Genomic DNA, 18,311 nt, shown 5'->3' with positions numbered 1-18,311 from the left:
CCAGTAGTACTTCCACCCTGAAGAGACGTCCACAGAGCAGGTCAGTGTTACGCTGCCCCCTGCTGGTATGACTGTCTTGTCTGCGCTCAGTGAGGCCCGAGGTTTATCTGCTGTGAGGAAGAAAAAAATGAAACAGTCAGTAAAAAACAGTCAAACAGTAAATAGTAAATGGTTAGAGTATGAATTACTGCAGAAAAATCTTTGCACTTCACTCTTTTCAGACATTGTTGTGAAAACAGGAAGACATGCAGCACAATACTTAGTGTGTATTTAGTAGCACTTAAATTGTTGGTTAGATTTGACTATGATAATTATGTGAATGCATGTTGTGCTGTGGTACATCTTAAAATAACTGATTTTACAAAACAAAAATCAAAAATAAAGCTTTGAAACTTTTAAACTGTATTTTCATCATCAGGATGAATCTAGGGTCAAACACACAGACTGAACATAACTATAGATAAAGTGTTGTTGACATCAACCACATGTTTGTGGAGGTTGAATGAAACAAAATATACACTACTGTTCAAAAGTTTGGGGTCACTTCAGAATCAGAATCAGAATCAGAATCAGAAATACTTTATTGATCCCCGGGGGGAAATTGTTTTCGTTCCAGGTGCTCCATGTATACTCAAAAAAGACAGAAATACAAGTAAGGTAAAGTAGTGAGCAATAAGGTAAAGTAGTGGAAAAGTCTTTATTTTTCAATGAAGATAACATTAAAGTAATCAGACAAACAGTCCAGACATTGTTAATGTGGTAAATGACTATTCTAGTTACAAAAGGCTGATTTTAATGGAATATATACAAAGGTATACAGAGGCTCTTTCCAGCAGCCATCACTCCTGTGTTCTAAGTGTACATTGTGTTAGCTAATCGTGTTAAAAAGGCTAATTGAGGATTAGAAAACTCCTGTGAAATGATGTTAGCACAGCTGAACAAACTAAACTGCGATGTTGCCGCCAGCGTGTGGTTTCAGAGAGCATGCAGACAGAATTAGAAGTGTGATGTAGTGTCACAGTGTGTCTAGTTCAGTGTCCTGTCTCACAGATCTATCATTTATTATTCACAGTGACTACAACAATATCCTGAGGTTCTGCCTGCAGACCTGCAGCTTTAAACAGGCTGTGTGAAAGAACCAAATATCATTTAACCCTGTGTTCACACCAAGAGAGACTAAAGCTGTACAATCCCTTTCGTGGCTCAAAGTTCGAATCACTCATGACGAGAGAAATTTAAGAGTTTGATTTAACTTATTTAAAGGAGCCGTATGCTTTTAGGACTTTGCTTCCACTTTTTGTGGCATCTTAAATATTGAACAGAAAACACAGGTGTCATTTGGTATCAACAGAACGTGTGCTCCTTTAAATAAACTGTGCTCTCACTTTGAGGTCAGGCTGCGTTTATTATGCAGGATCTGTTTAGTAAAAGTATTTAATTAAATGAACGCACATTTTCTTAATAGAGAACAGAAATTAATTATTAAGGAAGACTAGCATGCTAGGAGCTCGATTAGCAGGCAAGTATTGTATTGATCAATTGCATCATCTTTTTAAAAACAACAAACTCTTCAGTAAAATATGTTCTCCTTAATGATAAACACATCTGTCCCTGTAATTTAATCACATTCACTGTATGATTAGTGATCAAAATGATCATCAATCTAATACACAATATAATATAAAACACTGAGAAGTTGATAAACAGGAGATAAATACTTTGTGTAATATACAAATAAAGAGAAAAAATAAAGACAAAGTATAATTTGTCACCTTCAGTGTGTCCGTAGAGGAGTGTGCTGAACACTGAAATAAAGATTAAAACCTCATCAGACATCATCAAACCACAAGAAAGTGATCAATCACAACATTAAAACACTATATATACACAATGTAGATGTGTGGAGCCAAATCCAGCAGTACTTCAGTGTAAAACAGAGACATATCAGCAGCCGACGTTCATAAAGACACCAGTCTGCTCAGAAACACTCTTCAGAAACAACAAGTCAGAAATGTACTTACAGAATAAGTCCAGCACACAGAGCAAAGTGTGCCCCATCCTCACATCCAGCACATCTGAACAAAGTGTTCTATCTATTCATAATTATAATGCTGAAGACAGAAGTGACGTTTCTTTAAAAGGTGTGATCAGAAAGTCGCACCTACATCACCTTCTGAGTATAGACTCTTCCTTCCCTTTCCCCCCAACTTCAGACAGCAGCTCTGACCACAGCAGTTTCACATGGTTATATTTCATGTCCTCTTCACACATATGAACATGTTTCTCTGCAAAGGTTTAGTCTGGTCCCTATAAATGTTATTGTACTTTAAACACTGCACATGCATAAAACATCAGGCTGTTGAATTGAAGCATTTTACATCTTGTTGTTACAATAAAACTTTGCAGTACAATAAATAAAAAGCATCATTTAACCAGAGTGTAGAATCTATACATGTCCTCACTTTGTGGCAGAATGCTGGTTTATTTGTGGCTGTGACCTCAGACTCAGGAAATGACTGAAAGGTGGAATCAAATGTTTGTTTCACAGCAACAAGAGTAACACCATCAGAGGACAATGTGTGTATATACAACACACACTGTAACAGATCTCTATACTGTTCATGTTTAGAATACTTTATTGCACAGTACGTCTGAATTAAAGGGAAAAATCACCACTTTCCATGATTTACTGATTGTGCTGAGTTAGCAGTAGCTGCCAATAAAATATTCGCTGTGATGGGGTGAATGTTTCTGGGATACATCATCTATACATTGCTAGCTAGATAACAAGCTAACTGCAGAGTCTCACCAAGGAGTTTAGTGCACAGATGGCACAGATAAGCCTGCTGTCTGTCAACACCGCAGCAGTGTGCCACTGTTTTTAGAACAGCAGTTAATTGCTCACTCATGCTCCGTCTACATATTTTCCTTCTCTAAAACTTCGCCAGTATTCACCGTAATATCCGCAGCAATCAAGGGTGCGCACTTGGTGGCTTTACTCATAACTCCATACACATACACTTACACTGCGCACCGCTCACGGGCGCGACGCGGTGTCATGCTGTCGCGCGCTTGTAGTCAGCTGACTTCCATCTGTTAAAAATAATGTTTAAACTGAGTAAATGTGGGAATTACTATTTCTGTGAACAGAAATATTGTTTGAATGGTTTCTATGTGTGTTTGGGAGGTATAAAATACTTACCTGTGTAAAAGAAGTATCAAGTCAAAATACTCCAGCTCAGTGGGAGGGGCAAGAGGGTTAACAGAGGGTGCTGTGGCTCCTCTGGGAGACTCTGACGATGGTTACAAGGCAGGTAACAGCTCCTGGAGGTAAATGAGATTATTATTATAATTATTATTTTGTGAGTTATTGAAGAACTCAAATTACAACTTTAAGTATTATTATTATTTTTCTGTTATTGTTTTTTTTATCACTTTATACTGCACTTTGGAGACTGGTAAAATAAAAGGGGAAAAACACCTATTTGCGACTACGCCTGTGATTTTTATAGGAGAGAACCCATGATAGTGATGTCCAAATGAATCAATGAAGCCGTAATGAACCACCATCAATTGTGTCGAGTATGGGTTCATTCATTCAATGCTTCGTTTCAGTGACATCTAGTGGTGAAATAGGACACAGTGTATTAATTACATGATGAGTGTAACCAGGGTGTGTGATGTGCATATTTTAGTTAAGACTGATTGATTGGTTGGTCAGTTGATTCTACAAATGTATGTATTGCAGTAGGAGCTTGTGGATATGCCTGGATAGTAATTTTTAGTAATTAGACATTTTTATTGTTAAAGAATACTTTTTCCACTGTTTTGAACTGAGCCGGTTTAAGCAAAGTCTTACGTTACGAAGCAGTGTTGAGTGATTTGAACCAGTCATGTGATTCACTGAGAGGATCATCAGAGAATATCTCAGTCCAGCTGTGTGACTTATAATCAGGCCCAAAGTTATCATCCTGACCTGCTGAGATACATTTATAACATCAAATGTCACCAACAAACTCATATATATGATCATATATATGATCATATATGACTAGACTAATGGTAATATGTATGAGCAGGAAATAAATGTAACCTTCAGTATGTCCATAGAAAAGTGTGCTGAACACTAAAATAAAGATTGGAACCTCCTGACTATGACATTAAATTGCTATTTTACATGTTAATAAAGACATCAGACCTCTGCTTTCTGAACTCACTAGGTATATATATATATATATATATATAAACAAAAACATAGGTGTACATACCAGGGATGCAGACTCCAAGAAGCAACACAACTATATGTGACGTTAACCTGGTGACATAGTTGACCAACGACTCACCTCTGTGTGGAGAGCAACAACTTCCACTTCCTCTTGTGGTCTGTCAGACTGTGGCTTGACTTTTTAGGACGTTTCATCTTTCTGTCAACAAGCAGAGGAAGTGGTTAGAGCTGCTCTGACATGAAGCCACTTATGCACATCTCCTGATTTCCTGAAATTACATAATTTATGTAAATTGCTTATTTATAACTAGTCAAAACAAAAATATCAACTTAACACTTCAGAAGTTAAACTGGAAAAATTATAAACACACAATTGACCACAGAAGCAACAAAACAACTAAAACAGCACCCAAAGTTTTTTTGTCTCTCGTCATGACAACAGTATAGATTATGTTATTATGTTCAAACGTTTATTAAGTGAATTCATTTAATAAAAAGTATTAAAATCACAAGTCCACTCTCTCTGACCTCTTTTTGGAACCAGTGCAGTCACCCCTGCAGAGCAGCAGGGGGAGCCACAGGTTCAAGACACTTCTGTAAGGGTGTCTCTTTATAAACTCTGAGGTTTCATCACATCCTTTTGTACAATGTCTGGTCTGTTGTAAGCTTGCAGCTTCAGAGTTTGTCAACAATTAAACATTAATGTAACATCATACATAGAAACACAACAAATTACTATAATTACACATAAACCTGTATGAAGATGAACTACCACACACTGCTGCATTTTGTAAAGTGTATCAACTTACAATGGGGATATTCACATTATAAACAGGAGAATAAATGTGTGTTAAAATCTGTATTTTGTTCATGATGTGATATTAAATTAGGAGAATTTTTGTCATCCATCCTGCTGGTTTCATTGATCCTGAACTCTTCATTGATCTGGAAAAGAAATGAAGACAGAGATGCAGGGTCAACAATCTGTACAAGTGAACTGTTACACTGACAAATCTAAACATGCATGTTGTGTTGTTGATGCACAAAGTCCTGTCCTTCGTTTGACTTCAGCATAAACAGCTCCATCAGCTGCAGCAGCAGGGGCTGGTTGTCCTGTGAACATAAACATGTGGCAGTATTGAAAAGTGACTTCACAGCAGGGAGAATAAAAACACAAATATACTTTATTAACAGTTTTTGTAACACCGTGTACCTGCAGATGATCTTATCCTCACGTCTGAGTAAACACAGCTCTCCACTGGTTTCTGCTTCTTCCCTGTTAAAAGACCCAGATGAATGAGCTTTCTTCAGGTATTACTGGCATATAAAAGCACCTACGTGCTGTTAGCTTTTCCAGGTGCTGTGTGGTGCTCACCTTTCTTAGTCGCATGTTTAAGTTCAATCAAAGAATATGTGACATCACTGGATTCACCTGAAACATATAGTTACACTTCAGAATGTCAACATGTTACTGTGACCTTAAACATATCATTGGAGTATTTGTAACTGTAACTTGTCTGGACTCAAAACATCTCGCTGTATACTGTACCATGTTCTGTGTTTTCAGGCTCTTTGATTGTTTCATAGATGGACACATCACCTACAGAGTGAGAATCGAGATTAGGTCAGTCGTTATTATCACATCATATGAATTACAAACAGCTAACAAGACATGGAAGTGTTACATTTAACAACACAACTGGTGATTGATAAGTCTGAGGTTTGACTTTTGTTTTCACAGAAGGAATAAATAAAATTAAAGCTGCAAGCAGCAATGACGGGCCCTCGCACACTTTGCGGTCGGGACTCGCAGCCACCGCCTCCCTTGTTGTCCCACGGCCTCTCTCCCCCCACTACCGGCATGAGCTGTGGTCTGCAGGCCAGAAGAGAACACCAAAACACACATATACAAAAGAGAAGTTCTCCGGCCAGTAGGTGGCACAGGGACTGTAGCTTAGGAGCATATCAATGCGTGCACACAGCCATAGCCAGACCACATGTCTAAGTGCTATAGATTTATTGGAACTGGGAAGCAGCAAGTAGCTGCTGAACCATGTTGTTCAGCCCTGATATATTTTATTTTGTGGTTTAAAGTCACTCTTCTTTAACTTCTGAAGTGTTAACTTGTATTTGTATTTTGTATGTCCCAGCAGACAGGCGCAAAGTAATGAATCTGAAATTAAATAAGAAGATCTGACACAGGCGGAGCATTCCCCACGAGCAGCAGCCACTACAGTCAGCACCTCGGACAGCTCCAGCACTGCTGCCGGCTCCACAGTCAGCACCTCGGACAGAGACACAGCACAGGTATTCACATTCATCTTCTTGAAGCAAGGCGTCTGGACTTGTAGAGTTTTCTTTAAGACGTTTCGCTGCTCATCCAAACAGCTTCATCAGTTCTATCTGTTTGGTGGGGAAACATGGTTTATATGTGGTTGCAGACCACTGGTTAAAACTTACAAACAATAGCACGAAATTTTTCTATTATTACCTGTGATGTTCTGGCTGACTGGCCAGGTGTGTCTAACAACTGGCTAATGACTATGAGACTGCCGGAGAGGGACTGATTGACAGCCCTTTGTTCTTGCTGTGAGTATGTACAAACTTCCTGGGAATGGATGGAATCACTGCATTGTATGTGGTAGAAAGATGATGTCTGAGGCCACCACCTCTGTTAAGGGAAGGTTTTTCCAGCTTAACATAGATTAGATATTGTTGTCCTCAAAGGAGTGTCCTTTCTCTTTGAGGTGGAGGTGAACAGCTGAGTCTTGTCCTGAGGAGGTGGCTCTCCTGTGCTGAGCCATTCTTCTGTTGAGTGGTTGTTTAGTTTCTCCAATGTACAGATCAGAGCATTCCTCACTGCACCTTGCTGTGTTTCTCCCTGGGAGTTTTATCCTTCGGGTGAACCAGTTTGTGTCTCAGTGTTTGAATCGGTTTGAATGATGTCATGATTATTGAAGATCCTACGGAGTTTCTCTGATACTCCTGACACATATGGAATGAAGATGTTTTTTCTCCGTCGGTTATTGTCCTTCTTCTTGTTGTTAGTGGGTCTTGTTTTTGTGGCTTTGATGAGTGCCCAATTGGGGTAGCCACAGGTTTTCAGGGATTTCCTGGCCAGCTCAGAGGGGAAGAAGAAGGAACATCACATCAGGAAATCCCTGAAAACTTGTCCCCACCCACATGGTGTAACATCGATCTGCGTTTTTGATAACTTTTGCTCAACTATGTCTTCAAAAGCATGTTCTTGTTGTAGTCTGACACCCTCTTGTGGCCATGTATGCAAAGAACTACCACCTAAGTAGCTGTTTTGATCACAAAAAAACTGTGTAAACAATCTAAATACATTTTAAACCAAACTGTGTAACTTTTCCTTAAAAAATACGCATGTGTTACATTTAAGCGTTTACCAAATGATTCACAGAGAGCTGATTCAACCTACAGCAGCAGATTAATCTCTAAGTATTTCACAGTATACTGAATTCTTGAAGATTGAATAGGATGTAGTAAGTAGCACTACTGTGAGGCCTTTGTGGAAAGATTGACAAATGTTCTATATTACATACTAAAACAATATTTTAACCTCAGGCTGCTTTGTCTGCATGTCATGTTGGAATATCTGTGTGAACTGTGATTAATCTTTGTTAAATACAGCCCTTAGATCCAATGAGAAGTAAAGAAGAAATTATATTTAATAAGAACCATTTTATTTACAAAAAGTTTCAAAGACCACAAAATAAAGTCTATGAAAGAACAGAACGACACAATAAAAACTTCATGTTGGACTTCATGTCCTTTACTTGTAATACTGGTTTGTCCTGTGGGTGGTGCTGTGGCTTCACTGCTGACATTTAGATTCAGCATGTGTAAAATGCTGCAGACAGTGTCCACTTTCTGACTTTGCTCTGAGCCTATTGAACGTCTCGGGCTGCTCGTCTGGTTGTGCTCTTGTATGATATCCACATTTATGTCAGAGAGTCCATCTGTACTTTTGCAAGTGATGTGAGGCAATATCCACATGACCAACGACAAAAAAGTCACAGCTAGTTTTTTTATTGGAGGACTTGTTAGGTATCTTTCTAGCTCTGAACTGATTCTCACTGCAAGGACAAAATACCAGGACAGAACACTTAGTAAACCCACAAATGTGTACATAGACTTAGATGTTTTACATTAAAGTAAAAAAGGATAAAAACTTTACGGCTACTGAATCAGGAATATTATTTAAAGTATGCCTCATACATACACATTTGAGCTCAGCAAACCATGAAGCAATATAAGATGGTTAAAACACACAGGGTGAAAATGCAGCAATGGAAGATTCATTTAAAATGCAGCGGAGGTAGCAAACATTTTATGCAATAAAACATTTTGACACAGAAACAACTGATGTTAACATCATCTGTAGCTATAAGAAGCTTAGAGGACACCATAGAGATCAGCCTCAGTGTTCACAGCTCAGCTGATGGTTCCTCTTAAAGCGATGATTTCCACAGTGTTACCTTTAGACTTCTTACTGTCTGTCTACAACCTGTTTTTGTTTTTTTGCACCACCACAAACAGTGAATCTGAGACCTCCTTTCCAGTCTGCACTACAGTAACATCTCCTCACTCTCTTTGTTAGGAGCTTGGATTTGTGCTGATGGAGACGGGATGTTGCTGTATTCCTCTGATGGTCCATCTGAAAGGTGAATGTTATGAATTAATAGAATGACTTAAAATCTGCTTTATCGACAGTTTAAAAAAGCTCTTACCTCTTCCAGCATCTTCAGGGCTTCTCCTTGTTATCATCTCATAGACAGACTCATCACCTGCAAGGCAGATACAATTGAATTATCTGACCGGGATGATCAGTGAAGCAGTGTCACACTGACCGTGCAGAAGAGAGGAGTACACAGGCTGTTGGTTTTCATACTGTTGGTCTGTCTCAGGTTGCGCACGCCTGAAACAATAACACGATTATTAATGAGGTAGAAATGTGAATGTTGTCTATGTAGAAAATGAAAAGTAGAGTGTAGTCCCAACCTTGTACAACACAGATCTGTAACAAAAAGAAGACCTTGTTACTTTTATATCAAATACTTTATATGAGCACTGATTGAGACTGAGGTTTTTTGTTACCTTTAGATTTATGTTTGTAGTAAAACAGAAAGAACGGCAGCGGAATAATCAGAAATCCAATTACCAGCCGGACAAAAAACACAGCGCTAACCCCTGTAAACAAACAAAAAAACAACAATATAGAAAGTAACTTTATACTTAGCAGCATGGAACAAACATCAACAATGAGAAGTAAGTTAGAATGAGCAGCCACCAGAGGGAGCCTCTCTGCACTGAGCTGATGTTCCAGATACTGTCACCGAGCCACGTTTAGGTCAACAATAAGATGAAAAACTTATTTATTTAGGCAGCAGCTAATGAAGTGCAGGAGGACCCAGAGGACATATTTCCTGGCACAGCCTATGTCACAAAGCTTATCCAGCCAATGGTGTCTGCTGCTTCTTTCTCTCATGTTGACTCTGAGGGTGGATGACACACTACATTGACTCATTTGCCCATCTTAGTGGTATTAAACGAGTGTCATGGCTAAGTGGTTAGCATGCTAACAAATATCTCACAGTTGTTACAGTCAAAACACACAACATTTGAAATCATATTCTGCAAGACTGCAAAATGTGAAAGTTAAAGTGACAGTATGAGACCTTTTGTCTCCCCTTGTTGACTTAATGTATAGACATCATTAGATATTGAAATCAAGGACTAACCATCAAAAAGTAAATGTACTTTCATTATAAAAGCTCACACCAGGAGAATGCTTGTTTCTGTGAGTATTAAAGCAGCAGAGCAGAGTTTTGTCACATTGAAAGAGTGATTATTAACATAAATAACAGAGAAAACGATAACATTTATGAAATGTATACATATTCCCCCTTTCCGTTGAGGTACGTGGATATTTCTTTAAGACACACCGGCTAGGCTGACGAGAGGGTCCCGAGGGGGCCCCGCAAGATGCAGGGGAAAACCAGGGAGACATGGGCCGCACAGCCACTCAGGCCCGCAAGATGCAGGGCCAGAGGGACAACATGGAAATAAGAAAAGAGAAATAAAAGAAAAGAAAAGAAAGAGAAGAGAAAGAACAGGGGGCGGCCACGCTGCACTCAGCTAACCACATGCTGGGGAGACACACCCAGCACCCGTTGCTCCACAGAGGGACTGGTCACCATATTAAGGCGATAGAACCTGGCAAAGGTTGACCGGGAGGACCTTGTGGCTGCTGCGCACACAGCCCAAGAGGCAGCAACCACCCGGGTGGAGTAGGCTTGGAGGCCAGGGGGAATAGGTACCCCTGAGCAGGTGTAGGTCTCCTGGATAGTGTCCATGATCCAATGGGACAGCCTGGACTTACACAGTGGCCAACCCCGACTACTGGCGGCAAAGCAGCCTTTCTGTCTGCCTAATCTCACAAACACAACTGGTGGGCTTCCAGGTCAGAGGAAAGGGAGAGTAACCGTAGTTCCACTGACTGGGACAGATGAAAGTCCTTAGCACTTCAGGCAAGAAGGCCGGATTAGGGCGGAGAGACACGCTCAGGCCATCAGGGGAGAACCTGCAGCAGTCTCCATGCAGTGCATGGAGCTCCCCCACACGTCTGATGGATGTTACAGCCAGCAGAAAGACAGTCTGGAGAGACAGCCATTTAAGGTTGGAGTCCCCCAGAGGCTCGAACGGAGGCAGTTGGAGGGTGCCGAGAACCACATCCAGGCCACAGATACCGCGCTGCGGGCTGTGAGTCTCCATCCGCCTCTTAAGAACTGGCTGATCAAGGTGCAGTCCTCCTCGCTCGGAGCGTCGCGGCCAGTGCGGACAACTGCAATTGCAGCTGTAAGCTGAGACTGTAAAAACAGTAGGACAGATTGTACAGGGGCTTGTCCATCTGGGACAGCAGATCTCTCTGCAGGGGAAGCTCCCAGGGAGGTCCCACCAACAGAAGCGGAATCACCGAGAACCACTACATGGGGGACCACAGTGGGGCGACAAGGATAGATATACTTCCCTGATAGCCCCCTTCACCAGGAGAGCAGACAGTTCCGATCTCTGCGTGGCGGGGGCCTGACCGAAGGAGGGAAAAAAGATCGTGGGAGGTCTGTGAAGAAACTGCAGGCTTTAGCCATGGGTCATAGAGAAGACGACCAATGGATCCACCCTGAGAGCCAACCACGGCGCCCTGAAGTCCATCGAGGGAGGAGGCTGGCTGGGCAGCTGAGTAGTCAGGAAGGAGGGGGGCCTTCAGGGGTCCCTGACCCGCTGCCGATTTGGCGGGCTGCCTAGGCTGACCCTTACGCCACTGGCGAAAGGCCTCCGGCTCAGGTGAAGGATCCCTCACATCCCAGCTCGGGGCTCGAGCAGGAGGTGGTGTGGGGGAGCCAACCCTCCACCTCTTAGGAGCACTGCCACATCCAGAGAAGCCACCTGTGACCATCTGCACGCAGTGGCGGCTCTCCCTCGCCTGCTGCAGAAGCTGGACAGCGTCGGGACCAAACATGGCTGAGGGGTCCACCTGTGACTCCAGCAAGCAGTCCCTGTCGCTATGCTGTATAGGGGACTGTGACAACCAGAGGTGGTGCCTGACAATCCAAAAGGATTGGATCTCGTCCGTGACGACGGCATTGCCCGGCTCACCCTGCAACTGATGCGACAGGTGGCGTAGGTACAGGGCCATGATAGCCGCCGTATTGGCCAGGCAAGTTTGCAGAGCCACAGCCTTGTGTAGCCCAGCCAGCAGGGTGTCCATAATACGACGATTCCTGCTGGTGGAGGTAGCTTTGCCGAGAGCAGAGCTGGAGGGGGAGATCAAACGGGTCATGGCAGCATCCACTGAGGCCACCTGCTCCCTGTCAGTCATAGCCAAAAGGCGCCGACTTGGGCCCAGAGGCCTGCATGATGCCGAAGGTGCAGCAAAATGCCTACAGACCAGGTCCTTGAAATCTGGAAGGAGGGGCACCTGAGTGGGAGGGGCTTGCCTCACAGTGTCATCCTCGAAAAGGGAGAGGGAGTCCGCAGGGCTACTCTTTGGTACTCCCAGGGCCTCGGCAGCCCTATTATATAATGCCCCCAAACCGGCTAGCTAGGTCCCCACCGCTGGCCGAGAGTGGCTCAGAAACCATCTCACAGTCTTCTGAGAGGATGGTTTCCACGTCAACATTATCTCCCCCCTCGTAATCATCCTCCACCTCTACCCCCACCTCCAGCAACACAAGCAATACACCAGGCGACAGCACCCAAACGGGCGGCACCCCAGCACGTAAGCTGCGCACCACAGCAATATGCCAGGGAAGCCACCGCGGCTATCCGAGTTAAGCGCCGTATCTGGTGTGTTAGCTCACAGCACCACAAGCGATACACCAGGCAACAGCAGGAAAGAATAAAAGGAAGAGAAACAGCAATCCCAGGAGGCTGCCCAGAAGACAGGCACCCTATCTGACACAGGTCAGCAGATATAAGATAGTTACTCTGTTATTTGTTCTCAATGCCGAGTGTCACACTGCACCTACTACGGTGGAGATCAAACAATCACTGATTCCACTCCTGAGTGGGTCCGTTGTATCCTACCCGCGGGCGTGGCCGAGCAAGCCCGTGTGTCTTAAAAGAAATATCCACGTGCCTCAACGGGAAAGGGGTTATTCCCCGTACATATGGAATATGTAAGGGAGTGGAGAGATAGTCTCGAGACGATAGAGAACTAAGCATGCAGGGAAACACCAGGTGAAGATAAAGCTGTGCAAATATACAACAACCTAAGAATTTAACCGAAAATGAGAAAAACTGAAACACAAGAACTAAGAACACAAGACAGGAACATGACAGGATGATAGCGAAGGATTTAACAATAACAAAGATTTACACAATAAGACAAAACACAGGAGCATGACATTGATACTACCAATACTTGTCCATCTTAGTCAATAAAACCACAATATCTCTCCAACACTTCTGCAAAAAGAACTTAAGAAACAACAGGTTTATTTAATCCTGTGCTTCATGATTATCTTTTATTTTTTAAATCAGGAAAGAACAGCTAATGATCTTGAACACTGAGGCGACGCCTTCATGGCAGACATCTTACTAGACATGACATGACTAGAGGTCATTTCCCATGATATGCACAGATCCAGAAATGTCTGCAGTCTTGATGTTTACGTTCTAAACAGAGTGGATAAACTAAACTAACTCACCAAGTTTGTAGATCTTCACTGATTGGCTGCACTCTGTGTAGTAAAGTGGGTCTCCTCCTCTTCCTCCTCTTCCTCCTCTGCACCAGTACTCTCCTTCCTTTGAGACTCTGATTTGTTGGTCTGAAAGTGAAACAGCCTCCTGTGTGGTCAGAGGTTCAGAGGATTTCTGATCTCTGTACCAGAAGTATTTCCATCCAGAGGACTGTTTCACAGAGCAGGTCAGAGTCACACTGCCCCCTGCTGGAACAGCTGACTTGTCTGCAGTCAGGTCAGTTGTTGGTTTAGCTGCAGTTCAGTTTAGAACACAGTGAATAAAAACATTAAGTGTTAAATTATTAACTCCACCAAGAAATTACCAAGACAGAAACTTGTTTCCACTGAAATCAAGCAATTAATTTGTTTAAATATATGTAACATTTCACTGAGATTCATTCTCAGGATTTATTATATTTATTTTTACTATTTGAAAAAGCAAAAACACTGAATGAATCAAACTTACCTGATACAGTCAATGTGAAGGCAAAACTCCACTTTGTTGTGTATAAATTCTCTTTCCTGCCCCAACATCTGTATTCTCCACTGTCAGCAGAGGAAGCTCTGTTGATTCTGTATTCATTGGATGTTGAAGGAATGTTGGACCTCTCATGTGTCCATTCATACGTCCACTGATGTCCTTCAACTTCCTGAATGTCACATCTGAGGGTGATCGTCTCATCAATGAATATCTGAGGCCAGCTGTGCTGCAGAGTGACACTGGGAACTGTTCACATAGAAACATCCAGTCAGTCAGCAGAAAGTGTGATAACCTTAAATATTTCTCATCATATTGATCTTTTTAACAGCTGAACTCTGTAACAAAGTGCTGTGGTTTGGTGTCCCAGTATTTACTCTGATTACATTTTATGTTGACATCATTTTATTTCATTCAATAAATTCCAGTGATTGTTTTTCATTAGTCCAACAGCTCAACATTGTTAATATTCCTCTGTCCACTTCTGAAGACAGACAGACAGGTTTACTCCACAAAAACCAACTTTAAGGGGAAGAAATGCAACAAAAGTAACTGAGGTGCAATTTGGATCAGTCCTGTCTAAAAATGTTCTGATTTTTCAGCATCATCAGAGCAGGAGGAGCTTCTGACATGTAATCAATGTTTTTTTGTTTCTGTTGGTAACAAAATGTCTCTTTTCTTCATTACTGACAAACACATGAAACATTTGAAAAGTTCATGTTGTTTCATTTCAGAACTAATTATTAAACTCACCAGTTTCCTTAATGGTGACTTCAACGCTGTAATATGTGAAGAACTCTGGGTCTCCTCTTCCTCCTCTGCACTGATAGATTCCTCCTTCTGAAACACTGACAGTGTCTGATTGATCATTTATTGGTTGACCTACAGAAGACTCTGAGGTACGTCTGTACCAGTAGTACTTCCACCCTGAAGAGACGTCCACAGAGCAGGTCAGTGTTACGCTGCCCCCTGCTGGTATGACTGTCTTGTCTGCTCTCAGTGAGGCCTGAGGTCTATCTGCAGTGAGGAAGAAAAAAACAGGTTTGATAGAGCAGCATTCAATGAGCGTTTTAAGACTAAAATAGAGTCTGTAGGTTGAAATTTGTAGGAGATACATTTGGCAGATGACCCTCGTTGAAGGGCTCTCACATAGACTCCCATGTTAAAAATGACACTGAAATTGCCTAATATTTGAAAAACTATAAGTTTTTGAAAAAAACTTGAAGTTGACCCGGAATGTGAGATGAACATTTTGATAGTTGAATGGCTGAAGTCGGTCAATGTATGCTGAAGATATGCTGCGCCAAAAAACGTACGGAAGAATAATAAGAAGAAAGAGAGTGAAGAATGAATCAGTCAGTAAAAAACAGTCAAACAGTAACAGTAACTGTGATGTTGCCACCAACATGTGGCTTCAGAGAGCATGCAGACAGAATTAGATGTGTGATGTAGTGTCACAGTGTGTCTAGTTCAGTGTCCTGTCTCACAGATCTATCATTTATTATTCACAGTGACTACAACAATATCCTGAGGTTCTGCCTGCAGACCTCCAGCTTTAAACGGGCTGTGTGAAAGAACCAAATATCTTTTAACCCTGTGTTCACAGTGTTTGATTTAGCTTATTTAAAGGAGCCGTATGCTTTTAGGACTTTGCTTTCACTTTTTGTGGCATCTTAACTATTGAACAGAAAACACAGCTGTCATTTGGTATCAAGAGAACATGTGCTCCTTTAAATAAACTGTGCTCTCACTTTGAGGTCAGGCTGCGTTTATTATGCAGGATCTGTTTAGTAAAAGTATTTAATCAAATGAACGCACATTTTCTTAATAGTGAACAGAAATTAATTATTAAGGAAGACTAGCATGCTAGGAGCTCGATTAGCAGGCAAGTATGTATTGATCAATTGCATCATCTTTTTAAAAACAACAAACTCCTCAGTAAAATATGTTCTCCTTAATGATAAACACATCTGTCCCTGTAATTTAATCACATTCATTGTATGATTAGTGATCAAAGTGATCATCAATCTATTACACAACATAATATAAAACACTGAGAAGTTGATAAACAGGAGATAAATACTTTGTGTAATATACAAATGAAGAGAAAAATAAAGACAAAGTATAATTTGTCACCTTCAGTGTGTCCGTAGAGGAGTGTGCTGAACACTGAAATAAAGATTAAAACCTCATCAGACATCATCAAACCAAAAGAAATGTAGATGTGTGGAGCCAAATCCAGCAGTACTTCAGTGTAAAACAGAGACATATCAGCAGCTGACGTTCATAAAGACACCAGTCTGCTCAGAAACACTCTTCAGGAACAAGTCAGAAATGTACTTACAGAATAAGTCCAGCACACAGAGCAAAGTGTGCCCCATCCTCACATCCAGCACAACTGAACCAAGTGTTCTATCTATTCATAATTATAATGCTGAAGACAGAAGTGATGTTTCTTTAAAAGGTGTGATCAGAATGCATAGAGTATAGACTCTTCCTTCCCCTTTGCCCCCCTCCAACTTTAGACAGCAGCTCTGACCAAAGCAGTTTCACATGGTTATATTTCCTGTCCTCTTCACACATATGAACATGTTTCTCTTGTCCACATCTTGAGTTTAGAGCAATAAAACTTTGCAGTACAATAAATAAAGGGCATCATTTAACCTGAGAGTAGAATCTACAGATAACAAGCTAACTGCAGTGTCTACCAAGGTAACATGACTAAACACTAAGAAATATGAAGACATCAGACATCAATGTTTCTTCTAGCTGCTGCTGTCAGGCCTGTATCACTTGTGTTCTAAGTGCTATTCTTCCTCTTTTTAGTAATTTACACACAAGAAAACATGATGTGGTTGGTCTTTAGTGCACAGATGGCACAGTTAAGCCTGCTATCTGTCTACAATGCAGCAGTATGTCACTGTTTTTAGAACAGCAGTTCAACTTTATTCAAACTTTTAAACACTCAAAGCTCTGTGAACTTTGTCTTTGATTCTTTGGAGACAGTAACCAGTTAAGTTTAAAGATCATGAATCCTCCCCATAGGAAATAAAGGGATATAACTCGCCAATAAGACAAATCCTAGTAATTACAGGGGCCTGTGGCTCTCACATGGTTCCACATAGCAAGAACGTTCAACCTGTTAATATATTACAAGATGTTATTATACTGAGTCACCACGCTGGGATCAATTATTTTGACCATTTCTTCCTTTCTAACTGATGGAGAAGTCAGGGGGCTCTAACGTCTTTATGTTTTTATTGAATGTTGTTATTGAACAGTATTAAAGCTGCAGCAGCATCAATACATCTTATAAATATCTGTGAAAACATTCCTGGTTCACTGTCTGCTCTGCAGAAGAACCTTTAACTTAATAATCATGTTGTTACATGTTATTTCCCCTAATTTATGACCTCATCATGTATCAGTGTGTAATTAAAAAATCAGGAAACGTCTCACCTTTTTTCTTTCTGTAGAAACACACAGAGATCAGGAGAATAACGAGGACGATTCCAGTGATTGGTCCAATGATCAACAGTACAGGAAGTGAAGAGAAAGAGATTAAAGGCCTGGACACAGCTGCTGAAAGTAGAGAAAACAAGTACTAATAAACTTTATTACACCTGCAGTAAAATGTCCATGCAAAATGTCCTGCTACACTTGATCACCATTAACCATTCAGCCCCTCTCACCTCTTATTGTGACGTCAATGTGATGTTTTACATTCAGCCATAGAAATAAAGGAACGACTCATTCATATCTTCCATCAACATGCAGCAGAGATTTTTTACATAATGTGTGTAAACACCTGAACTTTAAAACAATAAAAATGTTCTGAGTGGTTTACTGCACAAAATGATCTGAATGAAAACCAATAAGTTTTAGTTATTGTGACTAAACAAAGAACCAGGGTTAGGATTTACTGACATCTAGTGGCCAATCTGGGCATTGCAGCAACCTGAATACCCCTCCCTTTCGTTACTGATTCTCCAGGACTCAGCCATGATGGAGACACAGTGAGGACAGGTCGGGGTTTAACTGTCGGAAAGAGATGATGTTAAAATCTCTGAACTATATTAAAGTATTCTGAAAACAGACTCATCCTTACCTAAAATCCAGCTCTGAGGTGACTTCTTTCCTGAATGTTCACACAGCCAAGAATAACAGAATTAGTTCTTCCTCATTCACGCCTGTGAGATCAGATGTTGGTTACATCATGCTAACAGTCTGACCAACGTCTGCATCCTTTCTCACAATGCAGCTGTGGCTCAGAGCACTATGACATGGTCCAGAATAGTAATATATCCATACCATGATATCAGAGACCACAGGTATCAATCAT

At 41.3% G+C, this 18,311-nt stretch overlaps 2 protein-coding genes and 1 long non-coding RNA gene across 4 annotated transcripts in view; all 3 read right to left on the bottom strand.

Moving 5' to 3' along the window:
* The window catches only part of LOC114436664 (protein sax-3-like), a 153,082-nt gene extending 148,656 nt beyond the window's left edge, over window positions 1–4,426 (bottom strand). For both annotated transcript variants that reach the window (XM_028407088.1, XM_028407087.1), the window contains exons 1-2: window positions 4,344–4,426; window positions 1,773–1,805 (exon numbers count right to left, since the gene is read on the bottom strand). The gene's annotated coding sequence lies outside the window, so the exon portion shown is untranslated. The remainder of the gene's footprint in view (window positions 1–1,772; window positions 1,806–4,343) is intronic.
* Window positions 1–18,311, bottom strand: part of LOC114435448 (basement membrane-specific heparan sulfate proteoglycan core protein-like) — a gene marked incomplete at its 5' end in the record, with an annotated part of 184,095 nt that overhangs the window by 91,256 nt on the left and 74,528 nt on the right. The window contains 2 exons of the mRNA XM_028405124.1: window positions 9,251–9,266; window positions 9,347–9,439. Of these exons, the coding sequence (XP_028260925.1) occupies window positions 9,251–9,266; window positions 9,347–9,439 (109 nt within the window). The remainder of the gene's footprint in view (window positions 1–9,250; window positions 9,267–9,346; window positions 9,440–18,311) is intronic.
* On the bottom strand, window positions 5,276–5,632 carry LOC114436711 (uncharacterized). The gene is made up of 3 exons (XR_003670731.1): window positions 5,601–5,632; window positions 5,439–5,501; window positions 5,276–5,338 (listed from the first exon to the last, which is right to left on the bottom strand). It is a non-coding gene; the product is annotated as an uncharacterized LOC114436711 (long non-coding RNA).

Source organism: Parambassis ranga, chromosome 5, assembly GCF_900634625.1.
Source record: "Parambassis ranga chromosome 5, fParRan2.1, whole genome shotgun sequence".
Lineage (NCBI taxonomy): Eukaryota > Metazoa > Chordata > Actinopteri > Ambassidae > Parambassis > Parambassis ranga.
The sequence above is the reverse complement of the archived record's forward strand: the minus strand, read 5'-3'. Positions and strand labels throughout refer to the sequence as shown.